Raw genomic sequence first — 18,001 nt, 5'->3', positions numbered from 1 at the left:
CTGATACCATAAAAGTGTAACGACCTGCCATGGTCTCTACACTTAGTGGAATCGCACTACTACTAGTGAACTAAGGAAAATATTAAATTGGATAACTCATACATACAGGTATAGATAAGAATAAAAATAACCAAATTCTTTAAATACAAAATAAAATGCCATATATGTACAGTCATCCCAAAAATAATATTTCCTAGTGCCGGTCAAACAGACAAAAATCGCTACCCAAAATGGTAACCCTAACACGAGGATCAAACTCCCCGTCTCGCAGCGGTCACCTCGACTCCAAGCTAGCCCTGATCTGCTCCCATACCAAGTATGATCATCGCAGTTCCACCACATGGAAACAGAAGGGTAAGCTAGAATTCACAAATGAATCATAATAATCTATATTACACAATCGTATTCATAGAGTCACACCATACACTCTATCCAATACTACTCATGCATAAAATACAATCCACCAATCATGAAGTCAAACACCACACTTCATCATATTAATAATCATGCAATAAATGCATCTCATGACAGATATCAATGCATATCAATCATCTAATGCGTCGTCACGCATACACCTAGGAGATCTCCACAACAATAGAGCTGTATAAGTGACATTCCATCCTACCGAAACCACCCCAACCGTTTTCACGCCCAATGCGCTCGCTCGGTCACAGCTAAACAGGATATATAATCCTCCCTCGGGCTTACTCGGATGATGTCACTTACACAATTGGAAGTCCAGATCCACCGTCAGGTATAGCACAGCTGGGTACGGGCTTACCACGACCTTGGCATGCATTAACCAAGTCAATTGTGGAGTTCGCCCACCGACTATCCGCAAGGATCCACGCACCTTCCCGAGTACTTGGTTAAGGGAATAACCCTCGACCTCATACCCCGCTCCAACACTAGTTAAGGACTTAGAGGAGACTCACCCAACCCAGTGGCCTATCTGAGCACCACTCTCCCAAATCCAGTGGCCTCCCAGAGCACCACTCTCATATATCAGTGGTCTATCCAAGCACCACTCTCAAGAGACTCTATGTGAGCTCTTCCAGTTCGAAAATATTTTTCCTCTCCTCAAGTCCTAGGCTAGACTCATGCCATAGGCATCACATGCAATCATGCATCATACATCATAATGGTCTGCCCGCCATCATGATCAACAATCATACACATGTCATAAGACATCACATGCAATAATGCATCATACATCATAATGGTCTGCCCACCATCATGATCAACAATCATACACATGTCATAAGACATCACATGCAATAATGCACCATACATCATAATGGTCTGCCCACCATTATGATCAACAGTCATACTCATATGAACATATACGCTTGTCATATCATATTCAAACATTCATACGTATCATCACAAAGCATACATATGAATCACACCTCACCATACATCATATATCATACATACAAGATCTAAAACTTTAACTTTAAACATGCATAAGCATCAATTCATTCATAAACTTATTCACGCTCGGCGTAGCCTGAGCTCGCCCAGCCTAATCCCAGCCTGAGAGTCCCAAGACTCATCCACGCCTAGCGCATTCAACCTGCGCCCGGCCTAAATTCCAATAACAGAGTTCACAAACTCTCATCCAAACCAACAAATCCAGTCACATGCAAACACAAAACACAATACATAGGCTCCATACAACTTAAATAAACCTAGAATCAACATGCACCCATCTGATGCATCAAATTCACCAGAAACCCCATTTTTTTTCCAAAACTTTGAACAATTAGCGAATTCTCTGATCCAGCCATGGATCCTCAACTTCCATGCGTCAATTGAGTTTCTAAACTCACATGCAACTTAAATAACAAACATTCTAGCTTCCCTTACCTGAAGATTGGCTCAGATAGCCAAAGACTGAACAAAAGTATAATTTCCCCTCGAGGCTCAACTCGGAACTTCAGTCCTCCCAAAACAAGCTTTCTAATCTGAATTTCAAGAAAAGTCAGAAGGAGTTAGTGATCTAGAGGAGAAAAGGAGTCAAACAGAGAAATATGGGAGAGAAAGGAGCTCACTGACCCAGAGACCTTCTCTCTAAAACTTCTCTCTAAAAACTCCAAAACTCCTGAAGGCCCCCAACCCCCTATTTATAGACTTTCGGATTGGCCCAGAACGGCCCGTACCGAATTCGGAACGGCCCGTTCCGAACTCCCAAATCACGCACAAAATTAACGCCCAGAACGGCCGGTTCTGAAATCAGAACGGCCCGTTCCGGAACTCATCCGGAACGGCCCGTTCTCCCTCCAGAACGTCCCGTTCTCCCTCCAGAACGGCCCGTTCTCCCTCCAGAACGGTCCGTTCTCCTTCCCAGAACGGCCCGTTCTCAACTACAATATGTAGTTCAATTCAGTAGCTTGGAACGGCCCGTTCCAATTTGGGAACGGCCCGTTCTGGGCTACTGAATCAGCCTCTTCTTTTTTTTTTTTTTTTTTTTAACAATGTTACAATACTCCCCAACAAATAGGAATTTTCATTCCCGAAAATAGGTCTACCTGAAGAGAGGAATGGATACTGTTCCTTGAATTGACTCTCCACCTCCCAGGTAACCTCACCAGTAGCTGCATCCCAAACAATTCTCACCAAGCTGATGGATTTGCCACAAAGTTTCTTCAACTTGTGATCAACCACAGCTACCGGTCTCTTCTCATAGGTCAAGTTCTCTCTAACTTGCACCTCATCCATCTCTACCACTTGACTCAGATCTGGGATTTACTTCCTCAACTATAAAATGTGAAACACATGCTCTCCCTCATCAAATTCTAGAGGTCTCCTCCTCTTATCGGCATAGGACTTTCATCAACTCTGGGTAGCCCTCAACCTTTGCTGAATTTATCTCACCATCTCAGTAATCTGAAGAACTAACTCTGGACCAACCACTACTGGCTCACCCTCTTGATACCAACATAATGGAGTCATACACCTCCTGCCATATAAAGCCTCAAAAAGTGTCATGCCAATAATCAAGTGATAACTGTTATTATAAATAAACTTTACCAATGGTAACACCTCTTCCCAGCTACCCAGATGATCCAACACATAAGCTCTCAAGAGATCCTCCATTGACTGAATTGTCCTCTCCGACTGACCATCTATCTGTGGATGATAAACAGAGCTCAACCTCAACCTTGTTCCCAAAGCCTGATGCAGAGTCTGCCCACCGGGAAGTAAACCTTGGATCTCTGTTAGAGATAATACTGTAAGACACTCCATGCAACCGTACTATCTCTCTGATATACAACTGTGCAAGCCTCTCCAAGGACCACCTCTTGATAGGAAGAAAGTGCGCACACTTTAACAACCTATCAACAATCACTCAGATAGAGTCACTGTTCCTAGCTATCCTAGGCAACTCAACCACAAAGTCCTTAGTGATACTATCACACTTCCACTTGAGAATCTCCATCAGCATTAAGCTCAAAGCACTAAGCTCAAAAACAGCTGCCCTCTTAATACCAAGCAATCCCAAAATCCTCAACAATTCTAGATCATGTAATTGCTTAGTTCCCACCTGTCTTAAGAAATCATTAGTTATGGTGATCATACCACAACTAATGTGATCTTGGACAACCTCCACTTCTAGTCTCAAATCTCTAAACTACTCAATCAGCTCCAAGTCCTTAATCAACATAACCGACACATGAATGAATTTCCTACTCAATACATTTGCTACCACACTCGCCTTTCCAGGATATACATCAACTTTGAAATCAAAATCCTTTAGGAATTCCATCCACCTCCTCTGCCTCATATTCAAACTCCTTTTTATCCTTAAATACATTGAATCTCGCATCATACAGATAGTGCCTCCACGACTTCAAGGCAACCACCATAGCTGTGCAAGCTCCAAATCATGAGTAGGATAATTCCTCTCATGAGTCTTATGTTGCCTCGAAGCATACACTACTATTCTTCCTTCCTGTATCAACACACAGCCCAACCCCTGGTGAAAAGCATCACAACACACATCAAAATACTCACCAGTATTAGGTAACACCAAAACTGGAGAAGTATTCAATCACTCCTTCAATTCCTGAAAACTCGGCTCACAAGCGTCCATCCAAACTAAAAGCTGATCTTTCCAAGTCAGTTAAGTCAAAGGCATTACTATTCGAGAGAAACTCTTCATGAATCTCTGATAGTTACCCATTAACCCAACAAAACTCCTAATCCCCGTAACAGTCCTCTGACGCTCCCACTGGATCACAGCCCCCACCTTGGCTGGATCTCCTGTAATCCCCTCTATCGATATCACATGCCCCAAATCTCACCTCAGACAGTCAAAACTCACCCTTGGACAGCTTGGCATACAACTACCTCTCTCTCAGTACCTGTAAAACCAACCTCAAATGCTCATAGTGATCCTCCAAAGATTTAGAATACACCAATATATCATCAAAACATCGAAGCTCCCCTCAGTGGATCCATCAACTCATCAATTCTCAAAAGCGGATACCTATTCCTTATCGTCAATTTATTCAGTTACCGATTGCCGATAATCACACAAACGGGCCCCACCATCTTTCTCTACTAACAGTACCAAGGCACCCCAAGGAGAAACATTGGACCTCACTACTATTTCTCCAACAAATCCTCGATCTGTTTCTTCAGCTTTACCAACTTAGCTTGAACCATCCTATAAGAAGCCACTGATACCGATCTTGCACCCAATACCAGGTCAATGCTAAATACAACATCACGCATAGGTAACAATCCCGACACATCATCTGGGAACACCTCAGGAAACTCACTGACAATCTCAATCCCAGTGATGGCCCTCTCCATCTCAATCATTCAAAACGACAAACAACATGAAGCACTCAGCTCCATCTTTCATCAACTACTCAGCCTGGCCCGCTGACAACAACACCTCATCCTCCAACTGAGGAAATACCAATCTTCTCCGAGCACAATCTATAAGGATGTGATGGGCAGATAACCAATCCATCCCTAAGATTATGTCGATATCCACCATGGGCAACACAATCAGGTTCACTCGGAACCTCCTACCAGACACCTCTATCGGGCATCTCACACACATCTCCGACGTCACCACAGAAACTGAAGCCGGAGTAGACACAAACAAATCAACATGCAAGGAAGATACTGACAAACCCAATCTCTTCACACAATCAACAGAAATAAAAGAATGCGTGGCTCCAGAATCGAATAAAAATAAAACATCCTCACCTGCTGCCTTCCCATTTCCCTTCACTAAGTCTGATGAAGTAGAAGCCTCTGCACCTGACAATGCAAACACTCTCCCCGCAGCTGTAGGTCTGGGTGGCCTCGGGGCACTCCCAGATGAAGTCGCAGGTGTCTGACAATCTCTAGAGATGTGGCCTGGCCTACCACATCTGAAGCAAACATTCCCCGGAAGGGAACAATCTCTCACCATATGTGCTCCTCCACATCGATAACACTGCACCGACTGTGCTCCGCCCTGAGGAGTAACAGGTCGAGGTCCCCTACTAACAGCTCCTCTCTGAGACTGTACAGGTCTGTCAAAAGGGCCCCTCTGCTGGCCTCCCCTCCTGGACCCAGATGATCCCTCCTGAACTCTAGCAGCCTTACCGCTGCTACCACCACTCTCCAAACTCTCAACAGTCTTTGCCTTCTCAACCAAGGCAGGAAACTCTACTATGGACATGGGGACTATAACCCTCTTCAGCTCGTGCCTCAATCCCTCTGCAAACTTTCTACATCTCCAAGCCTCAGATATGGCCTGAGAGAAGAAACGAGCTAGATGCTCAAACCTCATAGCATACTCAGAAACAGACAAGCTCCCCTGATGTAATCTCATGAACTCTGCCTCCTTAGCGTATCTAATGCTATCCGGGAAATATTTCTCCAAAAAGACCCTCCTGAAGCAATCCCAGTCAACAGGCACACCCCTGCTCTCTAACATCTGCCTGGTGCCTCTCCACCAGTACTCAGCCTCGCCCCCCAGCATGTAAACTGCATAAGCCAACTTTCTCTCATCAGAAGACCCTAAAACACTAAAGATCTTCTCCATATCCCTCAACCACTGATCCGCCACATCAGGATCTGAATCCCCTCTGAACTGAGGAGGCTGACATCCCCTGAACTCTGCTAAATCTCTCCCCTCCTGAGAGACCACCGGTCTAGCTGCATCAGCCGCAGCTCTAGCTGCCTCAGCCGCAGCTCTACCTGCCTCCATATGAGCAAAGTGAGCACTCTGCTGCTGCATCGCCATGGCTATCATCTCCATGGCCCTAGCAATCTGGTCATACTGGGGTCTCACCATACTACAAGAATTCAAACATCCTATTAGTAACATAATACCCCCACAATTCACCAAAGGCTAACACATATCAGAGATATGACACAACAGAAACCTAGAAGGATCACTCCCCACATAGTATCCTAAAAGACTCGACCGACTCTGATACCATAAAAGTGTAACGACCTGCCATGGTCTCTACACTTAGTGGAATCGCACTACTACTAGTGAACTAAGGAAAATATTAAATTGGATAACTCATACATACAGGTATAGATAAGAATAAAAATAACCAAATTCTTTAAATACAAAATAAAATGCCATATATGTACAGTCATCCCAAAAATAATATTTCCTAGTGCCGGTCAAACAGACAAAAATCGCTACCCAAAATGGTAACCCTAACACGAGGATCAAACTCCCCGTCTCGCAGCGGTCACCTCGACTCCAAGCTAGCCCTGATCTGCTCCCATACCAAGTATGATCATCGCAGTTCCACCACATGGAAACAGAAGGGTAAGCTAGAATTCACAAACGAATCATAATAATCTATATTACACAATCGTATTCATAGAGTCACACCATACACTCTATCCAATACTACTCATGCATAAAATACAATCCACCAATCATGAAGTCAAACACCACACTTCATCATATTAATAATCATGCAATAAATGCATCTCATGACAGATATCAATGCATATCAATCATCTAATGCGTCGTCACGCATACACCTAGGAGATCTCCACAACAATAGAGCTGTATAAGTGACATTCCATCCTACCGAAACCACCCCAACCGTTTTCACGCCCAATGCGCTCGCTCGGTCACAGCTAAACAGGATATATAATCCTCCCTCGGGCTTACTCGGATGATGTCACTTACACAATTGGAAGTCCAGATCCACCGTCAGGTATAGCACAGCTGGGTACGGGCTTACCACGACCTTGGCATGCATTAACCAAGTCAATTGTGGAGTTCGCCCACCGACTATCCGCAAGGATCCACGCACCTTCCCGAGTACTTGGTTAAGGGAATAACCCTCGACCTCATACCCCGCTCCAACACTAGTTAAGGACTTAGAGGAGACTCACCCAACCCAGTGGCCTATCTGAGCACCACTCTCCCAAATCCAGTGGCCTCCCAGAGCACCACTCTCATATATCAGTGGTCTATCCAAGCACCACTCTCAAGAGACTCTATGTGAGCTCTTCCAGTTCGAAAATATTTTTCCTCTCCTCAAGTCTTAGGCTAGACTCATGCCATAGGCATCACATGCAATCATGCATCATACATCATAATGGTCTGCCCACCATCATGATCAACAATCATACACATGTCATAAGACATCACATGCAATAATGCATCATACATCATAATGGTCTGCCCACCATCATGATCAACAATCATACACATGTCATAAGACATCACATGCAATAATGCATCATACATCATAATGGTCTGCCCACCATTATGATCAACAGTCATACTCATATGAACATATACGCATGTCATATCATATTCAAACATTCATACGTATCATCACAAAGCATACATATGAATCACACCTCACCATACATCATATATCATACATACATGATCTAAAACTTTAACTTTAAACATGCATAAGCATCAATTCATTCATAAACTTATTCACGCTCGGCGTAGCCTGAGCTCGCCCAGCCTAATCCCAGCCTGAGAGTCCCAAGACTCATCCACGCCTAGCGCATTCAACCTGCGCCCGGCCTAAATTCCAATAACAGAGTTCACAAACTCTCATCCAAACCAACAAATCCAGTCACATGCAAACACAAAACACAATACATAGGCTCCATACAACTTAAATAAACCTAGAATCAACATGCACCCATCTGATGCATCAAATTCACCAGAAACCCCATTTTTTTCCAAAACTTTGAACAATTAGCGAATTCTCCGATCCAGCCATGGATCCTCAACTTCCATGCGTCAATTGAGTTTCTAAACTCACATGCAACTTAAATAACAAACATTCTAGCTTCCCTTACCTGAAGATTGGCTCAGATAGCCAAAGACTGAACAAAAGTATAATTTCCCCTCGAGGCTCAACTTGGAACTTCAGTCCTCCCAAAACAAGCTTTCTAATATGAATTTCAAGAAAAGTCAGAAGGAGTTAGTGATCTAGAGGAGAAAATGAGTCAAACAGAGAAATTTGGGAGAGAAAGGAGCTCACTGACCCAGAGACCTTCTCTCTAAAACTTCTCTCTAAAAACTCCAAAACTCCTGAAGGCCCCCAACCCCCTATTTATAGACTTTCGGATTGGCCCAGAACGGCCCGTACCGAATTCGGAACGGCCCGTTTCGAACTCCCAAATCACGCACAAAATTAACGCCCAGAACGGCCGGTTCTGAAATCAGAACGGCCCGTTCCGGAACTCATCCGGAACGGCCCGTTCTCCCTCCAGAACGTCCCATTCTCCCTCCAGAACGGCCCGTTCTCCCTCCAGAACGGTCCGTTCTCCTTCCCAGAATGGCCCGTTCTCAACTACAATATGTAGTTCAATTCAGTAGCTTGGAACGGCCCGTTCTTTATATGGTGCTATATTTTATATACAGAAACTTAATTATTTCGATCTTTATATTTATGCCTGTATGTATGTGTTATCCAGTTTAATATTCTCTTAGTTAACTAGTTGTAGTGCGATTCCACTAAGTGTAGAGACCGTGGCGGGTCGTTACATCTACTAACTGGATCCTAATTGATTGTGCTGAGAATGAGTTGATTTTCACTGATGAGGACAAAGATGGTTTGGTTTTTGCTAGACCAATTGAGGTGTTGATGAGGGAAGGAGCTAAGTGAACAATTGGTGGAGGCAGTGGATGTGGTGAGGAATTTTCTGGAGGTTTTTCTTGATGAAGTTCCAGGATTACCTCCTAGAAGGGAAGTGGATTTTTTCATTGATTTGGTCCCAAGTGTAGGTCCACTCTCAATGGCTCTATACAGGATGGCTTCGACGGAGTTGGATGAGTTGAAGAGACAGGTGGAGGAACTCTTGGAGAAACAAATGATTAGACCTAGTTTGTCTACGTGGGGTGCACCAATTCTATTAGTCAAGAAGAAAAATGATAGTGTTAGGTTGTATCTAGACTACTAGTAACTGAATAAGTTTACCATTAAAAACAGATATCCACTACTTCGAATAGATGATTTAATGGATTAACTGAGAAGGGCCTCTGTTTTCTCCAAGATTGACTTGAGGTTGGGTTACCACCAAATTAGAGTCAAGGACAATGACATACCTAAGATTGTTTTGAAGACTAGGTATGGGCACTATGAATACGTCGTAATGTCGTTTAGAGTGACAAATGCCCTTTCAATTTTCATGGAGTATATGAATTGGATTTTTGGCAATTTTTAGATGATTTTGTTGTTATATCTATAGATGACATTCTTATTTATTCTGGTTCCAAGGAAGAACACATGGAGCATTTGCGATTGGTGTTGGAAATTATGAGAGGGAAATAGTTGTCTACCAAACTCTCTAAATGTGAGTTTTGGTTGGAAGAGGTGAGATTTATAGGCCATGTGATTTCTTCTGAAGGAGTTGTAGTGGATCCAACTAAGGTTGAGATGGAGCTTTAGTGGGAGCGACCTTAGAATATTTTTTAGATTCAGGGTTTTGTGAGATTGGCAGGTTACTACCAAAGGTTCATGGAAGGGTTCTCTAAGATAGTAATGTCATTGACTCAATTAACAAGGAAGGATTAGTTGTTTGTATGGACAAATGCCTATGAGATGAGTTTTCAAGAGCTAAAACAGAGATTAACCACTTCTCTAATTTTAGTGTTACTCGACCACAATGAACCTTTCAACGTATTTTGTGATGCCTCTCACTAAGGGTTAGGTTATGTGTTAATGCAGCAAAAAAGAGTGGTTGCATATGTTTCAAGGCAATTGAAGGTGGGTGAAAGGAATCACCTTACTCATGACCTAGAGCTAGCAACATTGGTCTTTACCTTGAAGATTTTAAGACATTACTTGTATGGTGCCAAGTTCAATGTCTTCAATGATCATAAAAATAAAAAATACTTGTTTGATCAAAAGGAGTTGAATATGAGGTAGAGGTGGTGGATGGAGTTTTTGAAGGATTATGATTTTCAGCTAATGTATCACTTAGGGAAGGATAATGTAGTGGCGGATGCACAGGAAGTCCATCCATGTTTCTTCATTGATGATCAAAGAGTAAAAGTTGATTGAGCAATTTAGAGATTTGAATCTCAAGGTAGATTTTTCTCCAGATCGCATTAGTTATGGGTTGATTACCATAGCCAATGAGTTCTTGAGGCTAATTGGTGCAAAGTAGTAGCAAGATCAGGAGTTGTTGAAGATCCTAGGGTTGCTTGGTATAGAGAAGGCGATAGGTTTTAAGCTGGGCGAGGATGAGATTTTGAGGTTCAATGGTCGAGTTTGTCTGCCTCAAGATTCATAGTTGAGAAGAGTGGTGTTGAAGGAGGAACATAAGAACCGACTTAGCATACATCCCGATATGACTAAGATGTATCAAGATATCAAGCATAATTGTTTGTAGCCTGGTATGAAGAGAAATATTGCGAAGTTTGTCGTAGTTTATCTGACTTGTCAAAAAGCTAAGCTTGAGCATAAAAAACAAGGAGGGTTGTTGTAGTTGATGGAGATATAAGAATGGAAATGGGATAACATCACTATGGATTTTATAGTGTGGTTTCCTAGATCTGCTAGGAACAGTGATGTTATTTGGGTGATTGTTGACAATTGTGCCCATTTTCTTCCTGTTAACAAGAAGTGATCCTTGGAAAAGCTCTCTCAATTGTATGTCAGGGTGATAGTACAGTTGCACGGTGTGGCTTCTAGTATTATCTCTAATAGAGTTTCAAGGTTTACTTCTAGGTTTTGGCAAAATTTTCACCAAGCTTTAGAAACAAGGTTGAGGTTGAGTTTCGCTTATCACTAAGGATAAGAATAGGCCAGACCTTAAATAAGGGCTTATGTCTGGCCTCTTTAAAGCCTGGTTTGGCCTATTTAATAAAAAGACCAAGTTTAGACTTTTAAAAAAGCCTATTTATATAAAAAGGTCAGACTTAGACTTATAGAAAAGCATGTTAGGCATAATAGATAAGCTTATTTATTTATATATAATAAAAATTGATATATATATATATATATATATATATATATATATATATATATATGTGTGTGTGTGTGTGTGTGTGTGTGTGTGTGTATTATTAAAAATATAAATAAATAGTGAATTTATAAACCAAAAATAAATTATCAATATTTAAAATATTATTTTTATACAGTTTTTTCATTATAGATTTATAAGTTTACAACCTGTACATGAGTATACATCAACATACATGATTACACATGAATTGTTCCTTCAATAGAGAATTATTCAAATTTTCTCCTATATTTCTTTTAAAATTTAAAATTTCATAATATTTAGTAAATTATATTTTAAAAATCTTTTTGTTGGTTTTTAAAAATTAAGTTTATTGACCTAACTAACATTAATAATTTAAATAGGCTTTTAAATAGACTAATAGGCTAGGCTAGACTTTAAAAAGATCAAGTCAGGTCAGGCCTAAAAAAGAAGCCTATGATAGATAATAGGTTAGACTTAGCCTTTAATTTTGCATAACAGACCTAACTTATATATGCAAAGCTTGGTCTGGCCTAACCTATTTTCATCCTTACTTGTCACCCACAAAGAGATGGTCAGTTTGAAAGGACGATCTAGTCACTTGAGAACTTTTTGAGAGCTTGTGTTTTAAATCATCTTGGTAGCTAGGAAGAGATGTTGCCTCTGGTGGAGTTTGTGTATAACAAAAATTTTCATACAAGCATAGGCATGACCCCATTTGAGGCGTTGTATGGTAGATGATGCATGACTCCTCTATGTTGGTATAAAGAAGGTGAGTCAGTTGTTGTTGGATCAAAGTTAGTTCTATAAACAACAAAGAAGGTAAAGTGGTCAGGAGAGAATGAAGATTGCCTAGAGTAGACATAAATCATATGTTGATATAAGGCAAAAGTCCCTAGAGTTTGAGGAAGGGGAACATGTGTTTTTGAGGGTGACACCTATATTTGGGGTGGGAAGGACAATGAGGTCCAAGAAATTGACGCCAAGATTTATTGGGCCTTATCAAATCTTTCGCCATGTTAGTCCAATGACATGCTAGTTGGCTTTACCACCGTTTTATGTTCAACCTACACAACATGTTCCATGTTTCACAACTGAGGAAGTACATTCATAACCTAAGTCATGTGGTGGAGCACAATGCGATTCATGTGAAAGAAAATCTAACTTATGAGAAGTAACCAATAACAATTGTGGATCGTAAGGAGAAACAATTAAGGGTAAATCATCCATCTTGTCAAGATCGTTTGGGATGTGACCACTAGTGAGGCTACATTGGAGTTGGAAGACAAGATGAGAGATCATTATTTGTTTCTCTTCTCAAGTGAGTTGATTTTCGGGGACAAAAATCCTTTTTGTTAGGGAAAATTGTATCGTTGTTAATTTTATAAAATGTTGTGTTGATTAAATAAAATTTTGGTGTTTAGGTGTCAATCGTTGTTGAGAATTCTGGGTTAAGGGACTTGAGAGTAAGTTGGTCTCTAAGTAGTTGAACCAGATATAAGTAGAGTTAGCTTAGGAAGGTATAAAAGGATTTCTTATGTTTCAAGTATCATAAACTCAAGTTTTTGTTTTTTTTTAAATAATAAGGAGATAGACTAAAGAGAAGTTCTATGAAAGAAAAACCATATTTTTTCTCCCTTTCACTGAGAAGTCTTCTTTTTCTTCCATTCCTCAGCTGATTCAACTTAGTGGTAGTGAAGATCCTAGCTTCTGGGGTTAGAACTTCAAGTTAATGGTGTATGGAGTTGCCTTCTTCCCCTTTTTCTCTTGTTGATTTGATTCTTTAAGAGGTAAGGAAGTTTTGATTTCAAAACCTTGTGTGCATTGAGTGGTTGTGATATTGAGATGAATTGATTCTTGATTTTTATGAAGAATTGTGTGATGGAAATGATGAAGTTAGGAGGGTTTTGAAACTTTGAAGTAGAGTATGAAAATTAAGTTGATTCTTGATTTATTTTAGTTGCATGTGATGATTTAAGCTATTTTTGAGTTATACATGATGTTTATGTGTTGTATGTTATGAAGTATGTTTGTTCTGAACTTGATTTTTAGATGGAATGGTCAAAATTGGGATTTTCCCAAGTGAAAAATATTGTGACACCATCTACCCCGCATACCATAACACATAAATAATAAAATTTGAATAACACAATCTTTCATTTTTAAAATACCAATCGTGTTCAGATAGAGAACACCACATCCATGACTTAAAAAAATAACATAATCAGTAGAAATTACAAAAGAAATAAGGCTAAGGTTTTCAAAATAATTTAATAGAGACAACATCTTAATCTAATCCTATCCACACCCCGATGTCACATATCCTATCAGAGCAAAACCCAACATTGAAGCCTAAGCTTCATCACCAACATCCTCAGCCTCATGTTGATGATCACCTGTATAACAACCAAAGGAAAATAATACAAAAGAAAAGGGAGTGAGAAACATTTCACTCAGGTTAAGGTGTAAAAATAATGGTTAGGCAGCACACACACAAATCATAATAAAGCACAACACAAAACACATGTTAATCAAGCACAACTCAGTCATACATACATTAGTAGCACATATATAGTCATTCATTATGCAATGATGCCATGGATTCGACTCACAAATGCATGCATGTGGCGCTAGTCACATATCACATGGTGCATTGTTGCTAGCATCACACGAAGAGTAGTCTGGGAGTACATGCCGGCTCAACTGTTCACTCTCAACTAGAAGGATGTACTACTAGGGTCTCGTCGGGATAGTGAAGTCGCGCAAGATACGTCCCATGCACACAAACAGGCCTAATTGGGCCTTCTAAACTGCACTATCCCCTAATACTCCTCCAAGATGTTTCACACTCGGAGGGCCTTCCCTATCGATGTACTCCATATCATACCCTGTCACATAAATGCATATGATGCATGTCACACATTCACAAACTCATGGACTCGTCACTTTACTTGTCATGGAATTTCATGTCTTATCTCATTTCATCACGTTTCACATTCTCATAGTCATAGTGCTCACAATAGCACTTCATTCACATCATGTCTCATGTCATTTGTTCATATTTCACATAGTCATACTCATAAGATTATCATTTGGAGATTCTTATCATCATCATGTCATATTCATTTTTCACATTGCCTTATAATCATATTCATAATTGTTCCTCAGAGGGTTTTGCACAAGAACCCACATAACACTCTAATTCATATCAAAACATGTTCAAATTCAAATTAAATATACACTGATGCTCAACATTTAGCAAGAAACACAATAGAATACTTAGAAGTCAAAACAGAAAACATAAAAAAGTGGCTTGTTTCTCATAGGGTTTCTTGTAGGAACCCATAGAGCACTCTAATTCATATCAAAACATTTATTCTCAAAATTAATCACATATTCACACATCACATCCAACAAGGAACACAATAGAACAATTAGAAGGAAAAATAAAAAACATTCATATTTTGCCTATTCTAAGAAGCATGCATCAGGCAAGGGATTGGGGGCCGATCATACTACCCAACAATTATTCCCACACCCCCGAGCGAGGTTTCTCACTCCCCCCTTACCTGGATAAGCAGAAGACGAAGCTAGAGCAAAATCTGGTTGATCTCCTTCTCTTGGTTCCCCTTGGTCTTCAGAGAGTGTGTTCAGGAGCAGTGCTAGAGTCTGTTATTTATAGACTTCAAGAGTGGCCAGAATGGCCCGTTTCAGATCCGAAACGGCCCGTTCTGGACTCATTCATCATGTGTAAAATTTACATCTAGAACAACTACCGTTCTTAAACCAGAATGGCCTATTCTAGGGTTATGTTTTAACACATAACGACCATGTTTGGAATGACCCATTCCCAACTAGGGTTATAGACCATTTTAGTAGTTTGGAACTGCCCGTTCCAGTTTGGGAATGACCTGTTCTGGACTACTAAATCACCCTTATTATAGTAGTTTGGAACGGCCCATTCTAGTTTGGGAACGACCTGTTCTAGGCTACTAAAATTCAAAATATTGGGCTTTGAGCCTTCATATAATTCGTGATAATCAGGGTTTACAAATATGATATTGCGTCAAGGGCGCCTTCAAGGCATCAAGTGTGACTCCAAAGAGGGGTCTTTGTCTTACTCACATCGGGCGCATGATCAATAGTGTTAAGCACGAGGAGAGAGAATTGTTTTGAGTTTGAATCATGTTAGGCATAGGTTGAATGGCATTGAGTATGAGGAGAGAGACTCGTCTCTACTTAGATTCACGCCTGATGCTAGCAAAATGGTGTCAAGCATAAGTCAAGCAGAGGTCTTGTACTTGATTTTTTGTCGGACGTGGATTTTACCACACCAGACACGAGAGAGTGGGAGACTATCTACCATAACCATGTCGGGCGTGAGTAGTTTGGCATTAGGCATGGGCGAGACAAAAAAGCCCCCTGCCTTAATGACACTAAGTGTCCTTATAAGGGCGTCAAGCGTGAGTTTCATGACGAAAATTGGTTGTTTAAAACTTTTTCTAGTTGATTGATGATGAATAAGTTGTTTTGGATGATATTGTAAGATGATATATATGCATGTATATGTTGATATTTTGTAAGTTGAATGTGTTGTAAAGTTCTGAGTTGTTTTAAATTGGCTAAGATAATTGCAGTTATCATTCTATTAAAGTTGCTCATATTGTAAAAATGTATAATGTTTAAGATGTTAAGTTGTTAGGCATGTGGTTGAGATACATGTCATATTTAAAGATGGATAAAAACTAGAGGAGAGTAAATGATGACTTCAAAAACTAAATATTCCATTGTGCGAATATGAGACGTGGTGCTCCAAGAGCCCAAATGTTGAAAAACCTTCTGTATGTGAGTTGATTGTTGAATGGTAAGTTGTATGTTGTCTCCTCTAGGTTTTATGTGGTATCCGTGTGTGGGTAAGGTCAAGACACACATGTATAATGCAAACAATTGAGTAAAGTATCGGGTCAAAAACTTAGTCTCTAACCTAGTATTAGAATGGTATAGTACTCGGAAGGTAGTCAGTAGGCTAATCTCATAGCTAACTTAGTGATGCAAGCTAATGTTGTGGTAGGCTCATACCCAAATTATGTTTCCTTGATAGTTGTACTAGACTTCTTAGTTTAAGTTGCAAACTTGTGAAATCAAATTAAATTGTTAGTTAACCTAGTTGAGATAGGTCACACGTTATGGTTTGGTAGGGTATAGCCACTTAAATTATTCATCCTATGTTGTAGGAGATCTCCGTAGTTGATATATGTGACAATGCATTAGATATAATAATGTGTTATTGTATTGAATGTGTTGAAGTTGATTAAATTTTTGTGCAGAGATTGTTGTCATGTTGTGGATTGTTATATTTTGACGTGATGATGTTATTGATTAGTTGATTATGTCATAATTTCCAAAAGGTGCTTTATTTTGGTTATATGTTGAATTCTTTTCACAACTTTACCCTATGTCTTTCTTGTGATTAGAACGACAATGGTCATACATGGTATGAGAGTAGAACAAAATTAGCAAGATGACTTGTGCAGTCGGTGGTGAGTCACATTAGAAGTGGCTAGGTTTTGTTGATGGTTATTCCAATGTAGTCAAATCTTGTATAAACGCTTGACCGATGACTTAGGATCTATTTATAAAGAAAATATTTACTCATTATGCATGTATTGTATATGTATAAGATCAATATATGTTTCTTCTCTCTTTACATATTACTATATGTATGAGACTATTTACTTGTTACATGATAACCCTAGGCTAGATGTATGATGTATAATCCTCCATTGCATAATAGTTGAATTGTAACAAGTGTAGTGATCAGTCGAGTCATTACATATATCATATAAAAAAAATAGTTTCTTCTAAAATAAATTAGACTCAATTTTATAAAATTTATCATATTAATTTTCACATCTTTTTTAGTGCTAAATTGTGAGACCCGTAACTTCCACCCCCTCTCTCATTTTTCCTTTTCTTTCTTATTCTCTCTCTTTTTCCCATTTCCTTCTCCCAAACTTCTTTCATTTCTTGTTGATTCTTAAGGTTGCTGAGCAATTGGTGTGCTAGGGAGCTTTGAAGCCCGGAGTCAGATTTACATTTCATCTTCTTCTTTTTCTTCTTCTTCAACCTCGGAGTAGCTCGAAGTTTATCGTTCATTCCGTTTCGAGGTAAGAGAAGATAGAACTAGAATCATTATTGTATTTTGGGTTGCATGTAATTGGATTATCAATTGGGACGTGATTTGGGGCTGAGTAGTTGAGTTGGTAGGTTGCCTGTTATTTGGGATGTGGGGTTCTTAGATGAGTTGGGGAAAATGAGTGATTCATGGAGTTTAATGCATGCATGTTGAAATTTGTATGGTTTTTGGGTTTCTTGAATGAATGTAGTAGTAATCATGGGCATAGATCATGTTTAGAGGGATGATTGGTGAAGGGAAGGTGAAGATCGAAGGTGGAAGCCATGGAAATGTAGAAAATTCTACACCCATTGCTCCAGCCATGGGGTAAAAGAGAGGATGACAGAAATCCAGCGCTGTAGCCATGGTTCATGGCCGCAG

The 18,001-nt window shown here is 40.0% G+C and overlaps 1 protein-coding gene across 1 annotated transcript; it reads right to left on the bottom strand.

Moving 5' to 3' along the window:
• Positions 1–173: 173 nt before the first annotated feature.
• LOC145955661 (uncharacterized) lies at positions 174–8,178 on the bottom strand. Its single transcript, XM_083070637.1, has 2 exons — positions 1,870–8,178; positions 174–301 (listed from the first exon to the last, which is right to left on the bottom strand). Exon 1 carries the CDS (start codon positions 6,335–6,337, stop codon positions 4,877–4,879), a length of 1,461 nt encoding a protein of 486 aa, XP_082926763.1. The 5' UTR covers positions 6,338–8,178; the 3' UTR covers positions 174–301; positions 1,870–4,876.
• Positions 8,179–18,001: the final 9,823 nt, after the last annotated feature.

The sequence above is a fragment of the Cajanus cajan genome, chromosome 3 (assembly GCF_000230855.2).
Source record: "Cajanus cajan strain Asha chromosome 3, NIPB_CcT2T_4, whole genome shotgun sequence".
NCBI lineage: Eukaryota > Viridiplantae > Streptophyta > Magnoliopsida > Fabales > Fabaceae > Cajanus > Cajanus cajan.
This window is presented reverse-complemented; position numbering and strand designations above follow the sequence as displayed.

Coding starts and splice junctions, on each gene's coding strand:
- LOC145955661 (XM_083070637.1), bottom strand. CDS start 6,337: ATGTTACTAATAGGATGTTTGAATTCTTGTAGTATGGTGAGACCCCAG.